The sequence below is a fragment of the Carassius carassius genome, chromosome 8, assembly GCF_963082965.1.
Source record: "Carassius carassius chromosome 8, fCarCar2.1, whole genome shotgun sequence".
Classification (NCBI taxonomy): Eukaryota; Metazoa; Chordata; class Actinopteri; order Cypriniformes; family Cyprinidae; genus Carassius; species Carassius carassius.
In genome coordinates this window covers 20,573,917-20,587,678 of record NC_081762.1, presented here as the reverse complement: position 1 = coordinate 20,587,678, position 13,762 = coordinate 20,573,917, and the positions used below count along the sequence as shown (strand labels likewise).

At 36.4% G+C, this 13,762-nt stretch overlaps 1 protein-coding gene across 2 annotated transcripts in view; it reads right to left on the bottom strand.

The window, feature by feature from the left end:
- ripor2 (RHO family interacting cell polarization regulator 2) overlaps positions 1–9,293 on the bottom strand; it is a 47,114-nt gene extending 37,821 nt beyond the window's left edge. The window contains exon 1 of one of the 2 annotated variants that reach the window (XM_059556581.1): positions 9,041–9,293. In XM_059556581.1, the coding sequence (XP_059412564.1) occupies positions 9,041–9,119 (79 nt within the window). In that variant the 5' untranslated portion in view covers positions 9,120–9,293. Of the gene's footprint in view, positions 1–296; positions 514–9,040 lie in introns of those variants that run through there. The other variant, XM_059556582.1, reaches the window with a different exon arrangement.
- Between the last annotated feature and the right edge of the window lie 4,469 nt (positions 9,294–13,762).

Sequence of the window (13,762 nt, the reverse complement as noted above, 5' to 3'; positions counted from 1 at the left end):
AGACCGGTTTCTGCAGAATCTCTCGCGCAGTGCCTTACAAACGTATATAATACAGAATCATAGATATATAAACAGTAAATATGAGAAGATAAATGCAGAGTTAAAAACTAGTTAATTAGTTCATCACATACACAATGTATTAAAAAACAATGACAATTGGTGGGCAACCACAACTAACGTTATGCCTTAAAATTGTCATTTGTTAAAGCCCTCCAGCAAACACACGCTGCAAAACAGCATGTCGCCACAATGAGCTGTAATATCCACATTTAAATGATGTAGCGTAGGCTACTCACCGCTCGAGACAGAAAACTTATTCCCAGTGAATGTTATTGACTCGAGTTGAGCACTTCCATCCATGCGAACAAAACAGCACTTACTCCTTTCTGCGCCTCGATGTGCTGATGTGTGCTAAATAAAACTATCACAGCCAAACGTGTTGAATGACAGCACCTCAGACTTCGCCGACTGAACGCATCCAGCACGACAGAACAGAAGCGGATCAAAAATCATAATGTTGTAGCCTACACTAGAGATTTGTAGCGCTCCCTCACAGCCGCCACGGGCCAATCAGAAGGCAGCGCTGTGGTAGTGGGCGGAGCCTCCCGGTTTTGTCATATTCACCCTTGACTGATTTGAGGCTTGTAGTGTGCCACATCAGGGGCTGGCATTAATGGGGTATGTGCTCAGCTGTCAGAGTGAATCTTAAGCTACTTAAACTATGTGTCTGTAGGAGTTTTGCATATTTAAAATAGCTTAGTGTACCTTTAGGCAACATGAAACCTGCACACTATAGAAAAGAGCACAAGCTGCCTGACCACTGACCCACGTAAATGCTGGAATACTGTCTTAACAAAAGAGCAGGGTATCAGTGTTAAGCTGAGCTTAAAAGGACTGGACATCAGGTTCATTAACTGCACCATGATTATGATTATGAATGATTATACATGAAGTCTTGTAGCATATATTTTTACTGTTATAATTAGGACAGGCATAGGTGCACAACTACCATTTTTTAATAATAAACTATATAATTTTAGTACTATTTTAAGAACAGTCAGGAAAATACCAAAGCTGATTTGAAGAATGAAGAAGAAATACATAAGAAAGGCACCTAATTACTGGCGTTTTAAGTATTTCTTCATATTTTTTTACATATTATTTAAGAAAATAATTTTGTTGTTGTTCTTTATAAAGCAAAGGGATTTTAGAAGTTAGCCTTACTGAATTTTAAAATGGGCAAAGGATAAAACTTTTCCATCTGAAAACTTGAAAAATTATTAAATACATATATTTTTTTAGAATATACAGTAGAGTAAAACAATGACATTATACTCCAGTTGTGGTGCATTACTAACACTGAAAGTAGCATCTGTTACAGCATTTTGGGCTCTTAAAATACAGCTTTGCCATCACAGGAATTTTGAATTTGAAAATATAATCAAATGGAAAACAGTTATTTTAAATTGTAATAATATTTCACAGTATTACTGTTTTTATATTTCAAATAAATGCAGCTGTGGTGATCATTAAATTCAATAACATTTCATCTTAATTATTCCAAACTTCTATATCTTACAAATGCAGTCCTACTAGAAGTTTAGGTAGCCACTGTTAATCTTACATACCCTTCATCAACATTCATGTCAAGATCAGTCATTTAAATTTCAATGATTGACTTTAAGCAGACAGACAAGCAGTTTTTATTTGAATTGGAATGAATGGAACCAAAACATTAGGGACTGTATTACTGTATTAGTATGTTATTTCAAACACAATGTGGGCAGATAAGAGATCAATTAAAAGGATTAATTATGCATGAAATATCGCTCTCATTTATCTTTTTATCAGCAAAACACACAGATCTGTTCCCCAAGCTGAAGTCTTTGCAGTAGGTGGAAGAAATGTGCCTTGCAGGCGCTGCACTTTATAGCAGAATCAGCATGACCACATTAAAGTTTGAGCAGCTGAATTAGGGACTGTTACTGTGCAAGCCACTTTACATCATGTCTCTTTCTTTAAGTCCCAGTCTTCCCGCTGAGCTCATTGTGGTTACACCTGACCTTGGAGGTACATCACTCTCACATGGTGTGGTGCAATGTGTTGTATAATAGTCGGAGAGGCTGAGTGCATCCAGACAGGCTTGGACAGTGCAGCACAGACACCTCCACATGCATCCTCTCTTTCAGCTGCTGCTCACCTCATCCTGTAATTATGGCTGTCATCAGCAGCCCCTGACGAGAACCTATATTTACTGGAGCCTCAGTTCTCAGGCTTACAGGAGCCTGATACAGAAGAAAAAGCTTTCTCCATTCACTTGCAACTGGTCTTAAACAGGTTAGTGAAATATGAATGAAAACAGAAGGCTAATGATCGGAGTTAATATGCAGTGAAGGAATGTCACTACACTCATCTCTTAGAAGTCTTATTTAGATAAACGAGACTGGACATGCACTTAAACATAACAGTCCACTCATTCTGTCTTGGTATTTAATGCTGCTCCTTATTGTAAATATAGACTGAGCAGGAATCATTCACACATGCTTATGTAGCTCTGCTCAGCAAACATGAGCTCAGGTATTTGCAATCACTTCCACTGGAAGAGACAAACAGAAATAGGTTAAAGCATGCCATTGGGGTCAAGAGGTTACGAAAAGCAGCCAGACAAGCGCAGCTGAAGATCAGTATGTGTGAAGTTGTTGATAGAATGATCACTTTAACAATTTGGAAGTATTCTGTTACTAGCTTTATAAAGGTCAACCTTGTAGATCTCCCTATGCAATCATAATAATGCACTAAATGTAATTTTGTGCATGTTTTTTCATGTCGTCACATTACATACATACCTGATTTGATAATTTTTTAAAATATTAATATTTTAACAAAACAAAAAAAATGTTTTCCCCTTTTTTCTCTTGAGAAACAAAAATATTTATCTATCTATCTATCTATCTATCTATATATATATATATATATATATATATATATATATATATATATATATATATATATATATATTATGTCAACCTACCAACTAAGGTTTTCTCTTGAGGAATGTAATTATTTTAGTGAGGCTTTTATTCTTTCATGATTTAATTTGTAACACACACTGTGATGCCCCCCCAAAAATATCCAAATGAATGTAATTAAATTAAAAACATCATAGAAAATGTGTATTCAAGTCATTGTATGTATGAATTACATTTGAATTACAAATGAATTTCTATGTATTTACATATTTACAAACATCTAGCGTGGCCTCAATATGACTTAAAATAAGACAGTGTCACGGCTTACGCTGCTGGAAGGAACACAGAGCCGAGGGATAAACGAAACAAGGATTTATTAAATTATACATAGGCAAGGTAAGTAACAAATAACAAGTGGCAAGTGGCAAGTGGCAAGTGGCAAGTGGCAAGTGGCAAGTGGCAAGTGGACAAGTGGACAAGTGGACAAGTGGACAAGTGGACAAGTGGACAAGTGGACCCGACAAAACAGAACTGAAAGGACAAGGCTTAAGTACAAACGATAATTGGGAAAACACAGGTGGATGGCATGACTAAATTAACCGGGACATGGAACACATGGGGAAATAGAATAGACACACCTGGGAACTAATCAAAACCGAACACGGAAGACAGAAACTGGGTCACAGGGGCAAAAACACACAAAATGAGTCCAGGTGTGTAACAGACAGATGATATAAAAAAATTAAATATTATTTTTAATATAAAGAAATTATGTTTAAAATATTAAAACAAGCTTAAATTATCAACAATCAAGAGATTTCTTATTTTAATTCTCCCCCACAACAAAAAGTTTTTTTAATACTTAGTCTAATTTTAAAAGCATGATTTCTAGACCTAGAAAAGCAATTTAAATTAATAGACTCTTTAAACACTTTGAGTATTGAGCTAAAATGTTTGTAAAAATCCAGTCAAGACAGAAATAGAATAGAAACAAAATAGAAACTAGGATTTTCAGAACTTCAAATATCGTTGGGGTCAAAAAACGTAAAGAACCACTAGTAGAAAGCTCTTATTTAGAAAGTTTGCATGTCTGGGAACCACTCACATATTCTTGTAAAACGTATTAATCTAGTTCTAAGTAAATTGTCAGGCTGTAAATTTCCCCCTAAACCCTTTGAAACTGCAGCACAGCAAAACTGTGTATATTTCATGATGTTTGAAGGTCTTCAGTAAACCTGGGTTTTTAGATTATAGGCTGCCGTGCCCTGTGGCTAATCTCCTGCCTTTGGTCCTATAATGACAGACTCTGATGCAGGTAGCAGCCCACGGTGCCAAACCCACACAGCTGTCTGTGGACAGCCGGGCCTCCAGGTGTTCGGTAAGCTGCTGTCTGCATAATAGGTTCACGGTAAGATTGAGATCAGTACTGTCGTGGTAAATGACATAAAGAAACAAAATCATCCAGGGTATGGCGGATCATGTTTTCCTACTGAATGGTGGTTCAGAGCAAACCAGGAAGTGTTAGTGCTCATCTGTCAACCTCTCCACATTGTGTGTTTTCACCCACCGTGCAGCACAAGAATATAGTCGTAGACTCGTATCTGTGGAAAGCTCTGTTTGTTTGGTCTAAAGTAGGTCAATGGAGGCCTCCGTCATGTGGCGTTGAGGAAAAAACACACCGTAATGCACAACCCCCCACACAACAGTCATTGTACACATAACACCTGAATCTCTCAATTGAGTTGTCTTTAAAAACACTACTCTGGCTGCTCAAAGAAAGAGAAGCAATCAGCAGTTCCATGTACTTTTGCTCTCATCCTGAGGCTGTACATGTTGTTCTGTGCACTTGAGGACATGTGTCCTGAGTTGCTATGACCAGGTCATGGCTTCTTCCTTCTGACACATTTGCCCTGAGCATCACACGCTACATGGATGGATAAACCGTAAGCACGCAAGCTGCAGCAAGAGAGGTTTTATGCTTCTTTGTTATTGCATCAATAACATTGTCATTTTCCTTACTATTTTTCAGAGCATAATCTAACAAAAGCATTCAAGTTTGTTTGTTTGTTTTGTTTTTTATAAATTTAATATTTGTTAGTTAAAATATTTGACTTTGCGTAAGCAGTCAATTAATTGTATTAGTATCTTTTGTATATTTTAAGATATTTACTGGAAAAAAGATAAAGCTGATTAAGAAAAAGAAAACTAACTCATAAACTGACTTAAGTGGCTTATTGCTTTTATAAAACAATGGCAAAATAAAATCATAAAAGACTTGCAATATATATTATTATAAAATATTATATATTACATAATAAAATATCTGCGATAAATAATCTGATGTATTACTGGTAATAAAAACATTAATAATAAGTTATTATTATTATTATAATAAACAAATTCTTCCAGCAATAATATAGTTAGTTAGTCTAACTGTGGGTAACTATTTATAGATAATATGCACCCCAATACTTTAAACAAGGCTCAGCCAGTCAAATTTCATATTTCAAATTTCTTATAATCAGTCCTATAACGTATGGTAACTTTCATCTTGTTATTGTTAAAAGTGTCTGGTGTGATGACTCAAACAGCCGTGTGAAACGTTCAGTGCTACATCACTCACTCTAAATCAGCCTCTGATAATAAGAAGACATCAGTTGATGCTGTTGTTCCTATAAATCCTGCCTTGCTGACATAGACACTGACATCATAGTTCTTCATTGGCAGCTTTGGACAGCGTGATGTGATGATGACCGAGCACATTGTGTAGTTCTGCAGATAACATCTCTACCAAAGGCTGAGTGAAAGCCAGGCTACACCCGTAAATCTCCTGTGCTGCATGAATCAATACATGGAGCCGATCAGGGCTGAAATCAAATGCCACCACAGCGATCTTTGCTGAAGCCCCAGAGGGGATACAGTTTCCCCAGCCTGAGTGCCATAGATCAGGGGTGTACGAATCACTTGTAATCTGACACTGATTTTTGCACAGACTTGATTTGATTGACAGAAAACATGATTAAATCCATCTTAAGTGCAATTCTTACATATACAGCAGCTTTCTGCCACCTTACAATATCACTGAAGCAATATCACGAGCACTTAGCCAATCATAAAGTTGCAAAGACCTTTAAATAAAAATACAGAAACATTTCCCAAAGTCTTGACTATTTATTTTATGCTTTTAACAATTAGGTAGGAGATTACATGTAATACTGCAAAATCAATATAGTCATGATACCAGCTGTAATTGTATACTGATGAAAAAGGAGAGAAGGAACAATCTGACAAGTGTGGGCGAACATAATTATAAAACAGTCTCATGAATTTTAATTAGGTGTCATAATATTAAGTGTGCCCAGTTGTAACTGCTTTAGGTGGCACTTATTTTAGTTAGTCAGGTTAGGCTGACATATTGGAGACTAATGTAAATGAATGTTACTTTCCAAGACTCCACTAGTCACCATGACCCAGGTATTCTGAGCTTATTCTCAGCACTCATACTGCTTCAGGACCAGAGAACAGACTTCACTCTCTACTTCAGGGGCTGCAGGCGGCCACATGAAAACCCTCTTTGAATAACATGAGGCACATGCAAAAGGACACAAGTGTGTATTTGGTTTCCACAAACACTTTTTGATCGAGAAAGTTTGATGGCCTGTAATGAACTGGAAAAGATTTGAGGGACTCTCATGAGCTGGTTTTATTGGATGGTGGTTAAATACTGGAGGATGGTTGAGTCTTGGATTTTGAATTTCCAAAAGAAAACACATATAAAATGCACGATGATCGATGTTTGTGGCAGAAATATTCACATCTAAATTGGGTCAGTCCAGTCGAGTCACACCTTCTATCATTTGCTATCACCCTCAGGCCATCCAAGATATGCTTGTCTCTTCATCTGAACAGATTCTGAGAAATTCAGCATTGTATCACTTGCTCACCAATGGATCCTCTATAGTGAATGGGTGCCGTCAGAATCCAAACAGCTGATAAAAACATCACAATAATCCATAAGTAATCCATACCACTCCAGTCCATCAGTTAATGTGTTGTGAAGTGAAATTTAGCATCCAACTTAAATATGAGTATGTAATACTGCTTTCTTCAGTGAAAAAGTTGTCTTGTCTGAATCAGGAGCGAAATATGCAAAGATCAAACACATTTTACAAGTGAAAACAGTCAAAAACTAACAAATATGCCAGTGTTGATGTGAGAGGACAACAGGGGTTCAATTATCAGTTTATACTTATTTTATATTATGTCAATTTAGGCGGTTTACTAAAAATATTTTAGGTTAGAAAAACAAAAGTTGTAGCACTAGACTAACAAATCTTACAGTTATCTGAAAAATAAGAAACAGGTTTTCTTTGGTTAGGATTTATAATGCCTATAGGACACCAAAGTCAGCAAGGTCCCCCAAAACATGGGTGCATTGATATATTTCAAATATCACAAATGTATATAAGCTGAAAACTACTTTCTGCAACACAATAATGCACAATGGAGATACCATAGTAGCATAAATCTGTGTATATTATATTTAAATATCTATATACACTATCTGTTTTGGCACATGGTTCTGCATTTAAACAGTGCTCTCTAAAAGCATGTGAAAGTGATGGGTAATGTCCAACACGTTCACTCAATCCCAGTCTATAAATAGATCACATCAACACATTTCCACCCAATCCAAACTCAAGGAACATGCTGCTCCTACAGTTTAAACCCTAGAGGGAAAAGACAAAGATCTCACTCATAATTTACAGTCAAGGATTGAGTGAAATAAATCACTTTCATACTATTCTTTCTCTCTATTTTATCATACACAGACAAACGTTTGTTCTCATAGAGGCAGCAGGTAAAAGGGTTTAACAGCAGTTAAATCTGAACATTCAGTTCTTCAGTGCTGGATGGAGATGACAAAATGTTTAAGACAGCATATCACAGACAAAGCACTCGTCATCTGCCAGACTATAAACAGGTTTTAAAAGGACAAATTTACCAGTGAAGTCATGTTTATGTTGAGCTAACAGTTTAGATTTTTTGCAGACTTTGATGCCAAATAAGCCTTCAAAACCAAATAAGCAACAAAACGATATGATATTGGCAATGTTACCCAAAAACACAAATGATTTTAAATTCTCCCACTACTCACTACCTTTCAAAAGTTTGAGATCACTAAACATTTTTTAAGAAATTAATACTTTTATTCAGCAAGGATGCATTAAATTGATCAAAAAGCAGTAAAGACATTTACACTGTTCCAAAAGATTTCTATTTCAAATAAATGCAGTTCTTTTTACTTGAATTGTGATTTCCACAGAAATATTAAGCAGCACAGCTGTTTTCAACACTGAAAATAATATTTAATGCTTCTCAAGGACCAAATCGTTATATTAGAATGATTTCTGGAGGATCATGTGGATTAAAATTCAGCTTTACCATCTCAGGAATAAATGACATTTTAAAATATATTAAAACTGAAAACTGTTATTTTAAATTGTAATAATACCTTAGCACAAATCACAGCGGTTGTGCTCTTTGTTGGCAACATTTATAATGCTCATGGAGAGAAAGTCATATTACATTCATCTACTTGAAACTCCATTTACATAAAAAAGCAGTCATTACATCTTTTTACATTCTGTTTGTGCTGCTCCAAAGAGTCATTTAGGAGTACCCTTACAGTAAATGTTCTTCAGAACTCTTACAGTATGTTAATTTATGCAAATCTCATAAAGAGGGGAAATTTCTGCCCTCCAGAAGATCAACAAGCATCCCGTTTCTCTGCTTTGGCATATCAAACAGCAGATATCACTCAAAGGGACATGTCTGATCATGCACAACCTTATGAAATGCACATGAAATGCAAACAGCTGCGATGTTTCAGCTCTACAGCTACATGCTCATCCGAGTTATCAAACAGATCTACTAATGTACTTCAGCACAACCAGGAGTGAACACCCACTCGACACTGTTGTTAAGATATGACACATGAAAACCACATCTCCACAGGAATCAACACAACCACGGCCTAAACTTCCCACCCCGTCCCAGCGTGACCCTACCGTCATCATCAAAGACATCCTCTGCCTCCTCATGCATCAGTTCATTTAGGTCAACCTCCGTGATGTCAGGAAAGGCCATTCGGTTTTATCCTCTGTTTCGCTTAAGTGTCTGAGCAGTAACTATACTGTGAAATTAAATCAACGCTCGGACTGTCTCCCCCCGAGGCGAACGTGAAGCCCTCTGTCAGCTTGAGCCTGAGCAGAGAGGCGAGAGGCAGTGGACCGCTCTGAGCTTCTACTCACTGCACCGAGTCGAGTGTGATTGTGTGTGGGAGCCCACATCATCCAAGCCAAGTTTCATCAACAGGATGATTTCATAATCTCCTGTGTGAGTGTCAGAATGAGGGAGATGTGTGTGTGTGTGGTAAATATGCCAAGCCTGGTGTGTTGAGTGGAGGTCAGGCCAAAGCATCTTGAGAGCCAAATACTGTGTAGTATTCATCTGGAAATATTACTAACAATATTACATTTATTCTTATGTTTACTTTATATTAAAAACCATTATAGATTTCACAGCAGAAAGACAACCTGAAGGCTTTTAACTTAATAATATAAACGATCAATCAGATGACAAAATGCATGTGATCATGTTGAAACTCAAATATGATATAGTAAGCTTTATAAGGTTAAGGTGCATATGGTTAATCACTTGAAAGTTTCTATCATGTTCTTGACATCTAAAGTGTTTCTGAAATAGTAACTAGGCTGCAGTGGATTTAAGTCTTTCTCTTTAATTTTGGTGTGCCTCCTATGAATGCTCTGTGGAACCAACCTAATGACAATCTCATTAACGGAGGGGTCAGCTCACACACTCACAGTCCTATAACAGCAATTATTCACTTCAGGACTCTTTAAAAACACGTCCTAAATAGAGGAACCAAAATAGATCCACCCACACTTGTCACGTTTCCAGGAAACATTCTGATGTGATTGCTCCATCCTTTCACATTTTGTGGTGTTTGCTAAGGCAAGAATCACTATTATTACTATAATTAACAGTAACAGTATTAAACTGTAAATTGTAACTCATCCTGAACAATGTGTGCTATGGACATGAAGGATGAATCAAATTATGCTTTTCCAAACAACCAGACATGCTTTTCACCTGGCGGACAATAGGACATCAAATAAATGTTATTAGCAAAAGCTTATTTTGAATGAGGACATCATAACTAGAGAACACCTAGCAAATTAACTCCAAAGTATTTTTTAATTTTTTTTTAGTGTATATAGCTTTTACATTAGGCTACCTTCCACTTACCAACTACATGCCACCTAATACACCAACTACCCTGTTAGCCTATGAACTAATTAATCTGCATAGATTTGTTCCTACCTTTCGTTGAAATGTTGATTCATCTGATTTGTTCAAAACAATGAGGTGTGTGTCCACCGCTACTAATTAGCATGAAACGTGCCAAATCATGTCCATATAAGGCCTTTCTTTACAATGTCACGTCCCTCTCAGTCCAGCTAACTTTGTCTTGTGTGCACGCAGTTGCATGCCTATAAGTGAAAGAAACCTATTGTTCTGTGAAAAGCTTCAAAGCACTCTACGACTCCTTTAAACACGTTTCTCATAATAATGAATCTAACTGAGATGGGTCAGGTCTATTTTTCTTCATTTGGTAAAAGTTTGTTTTGGTAAACAGATTAAAACATGGGGCTACAGTCTGCCTGATTCTACAGCTATGGGAGCAAAATAACCTAATATTATATAAAGATATATGAGTCAATTGTGTTTGTTGGAGATAGACTGACTTGCCCCTGGCCTACAGTCGCCTGGTGGTGCCTTTCAGGTCTGTGCATATGAATAATGAAGGACAAGAGAGTAATAAGACCCCTGAGGTGGCCAAGAGGAACTGTTTTCTAGACCAGACCACACAATATTCCTGGCTACAAGTATTTGTTAGTGTGAACCTCAAATCTAACGCAAAATCTCTGTTAAAATCCTTCTTATGCAGTTATCATTGAGATATATATTGGAGAGGTACCATTAAACTCTTTTTGTTACAAAAAAGTCACAAAAGCTGTCACTGGTATGACAGCCTTTCAGAAAGCGCACCCTTTTACACCCAATGGTTGCATTTTAGTCTCTTTTAGTACACATTTGTACCTAAAGTGTACATATTAGTACCTGAATGGTACGTACCTTTTGAAAGGGTACCACCCTAGCAGCTTTTCATACCTTTTTTCTAAAAGTGTAACTTTTGAATATGTGTGAATAAATGTGTTTTAATCCGCTGAGCTGTGATTATTGCTGTATATAGGATGGTCATTTAAATCTTTAAAGTGTTTCTCTACTGAACATAAGATGAAATGTCATTTCATTGTATAAAAATGAAATCTTTTATGGCACTACAGGCTCATCAACAGTCTATTGTGCTGTAATGTTAGCTGTTAGTCATACCACTGAAAATGAGCAGCTATCATACCGACACACACACACACACACACACACACACACACACACACACACCTGCTGTTATCAGCACATCCCACGCACCACAGGCTTCCCTAGGTAAAAACAAGAAACACACTGCATGAAAAATATCAAACAGAAGCCTTTGGGTATGAGAGTAATCTGCACGATAAACAGTTTAATAGAGAAGCTGAAATATATTTCTACTTTAATTCTGCTGCCTTTATTTCATGGGAACATCTTAATGGCTATTGCCATTAAGTTCACATTTTATTCCCTTATCTTAAAGTTTTAACACCACCTTTAACTTTCTTAACACCGCTCCAATGTCTCTTCTCAAGAGTTCATCTATATGTCATTTTTAAGTCAGTCAGATAAAAGTATTCTGGGCCCTGTTCTTGATTTGGTAAAGTGTCATGAACTGCATAAGCGCAGATATGAATAATCTTAATTCACGTCAGTTATCGCATGGCAATGTGCTTTACTTATGCAAGAATGTGTAACCTTGAAAAACAGGTTGTACTAAGACTCAAAGAGATGGTAAAACAAGGAAGGACGTTGAAACAAGCTGAGGAAATTCTCTTATTGTGCCACTTTGTTCTTTTCTTTCCACCAAGAATGCCAACATATATTATAATATCAGCATCTGCTAGGTACTGCTGCTTTGCCATAGAGACAACAAGAAACATACGGCAGTAAAAATAGACGATTAATGGTCTAAACATCATCATCATGCTGTTCTTACAGTCTCAGTAATGAGTTTAAATATGACTGGTCTGCCTTTAATGCTTGCTGAGTCTGTTTGCAGATTCATTTTGAGGGGATGTTGGAAGACGTTCAGGGAATGTAAATTAAATTAGTCAATACGAAGCAGCCTTGTGAGCTGAGGATTATTTGTCCAAAATAACAGTAGATGACGGATAGTTTTCCTTCCTAAAAGCTCTTCAAAACTGTATTCCATGTCAAGGTTAGTGATTCCACCATGAGGGGAGGAGTGTTGCTTTCTTTCTGATTTTAAACTCTCAGTGACCCAAAACCACTTGCAAAGCCCCACTGCTGACTCAGAAGGCATGGGAAAGAGGGCACAAGCAATGTGACAAACAGTTTTACTGAACCACACCCTGTGCCAGTTTCAATATAACTTCTGTTTTTACCACTAAACTCTTTTTCATATCCCAAGGGCTTTTAAAGGACAAGTGCAAAGAGTGTGAGTCGAAAACTTGATTCATTTTATGAAACTGAATGCATCATTTTCACAATAATCCTGATTCGATGTTTCTTTTGAAATTGTTAATACCATGTTAGTAATAGTATCAAATACTAGTTTCATGATGCAAAAATGACTCTGAAAATAAAAGTGAACTCCTATTTAGTTTGATATTGTTCATAAATAATCACATGTCTTAAATCCTCATAATGCTCCCTTCACAATTCAGTATTCACTGAAGATATAATATCTACTATCATCTTATTCAAAGAACTTGACATCAGCAATTTTTTTGCACTTTAATGAATTACTGCTAAACATTATGGGAGGTGGATAATTAAAGGGACATTAAGCAACAATACAACATCGTCTTTATGAGCAGGACAAGCTATGGGTGGAGAAGCTTCTGTGGTTTGCATCACATCCGTTCCCACACAAACAGGTGACCAGAGAGCAGGGATGTGTTTGCAACAGGGGTGGAGAGAGAGAGAAAGAAAGAGGGAAGGAAAAGAGCCACACCTTCTAGATATCTCTAGCGTGCTGATGTTGGTTAAGAGCAATATTGGTCATGCTTTAGTTGTGCCAGAAGTTCGCACATTTACCACTTCCTGAAAAACAAGCAATTCAGGGACAGCTAGAAAAGTGAAATGGTGCACCTGGGGTAAACTTACAGAAAAGTTGAATTAATGCTGGTCAGACCAATAATATCTCCATTAGGCTATTATTAGACTATGATCTGTTAATGCCTGCCCATATGCCTTGATAAATGGGAACAGTGTTAGTGGTATTGTATGGCTGATGATATGGTTAGTATAGTATTTTGTAAGGGGAGAGAGAGAGAGGGTGATGTTGAGCAAACTAAGTACAACAGTTGAATAAAAAAAATTACTATAGCAAACTATATATATATATATATATATATATATATATATATATATATATATATATATATATATATATATATATATATAACTATATGTAATAACTATTGTTCATATTAAATTACAAAACAAGACAAAAATATTTAAAATAAATTGTATAATATTTAAATATTTTAATAATTATTATTTAATGTTATTTAAACTAGGTGATT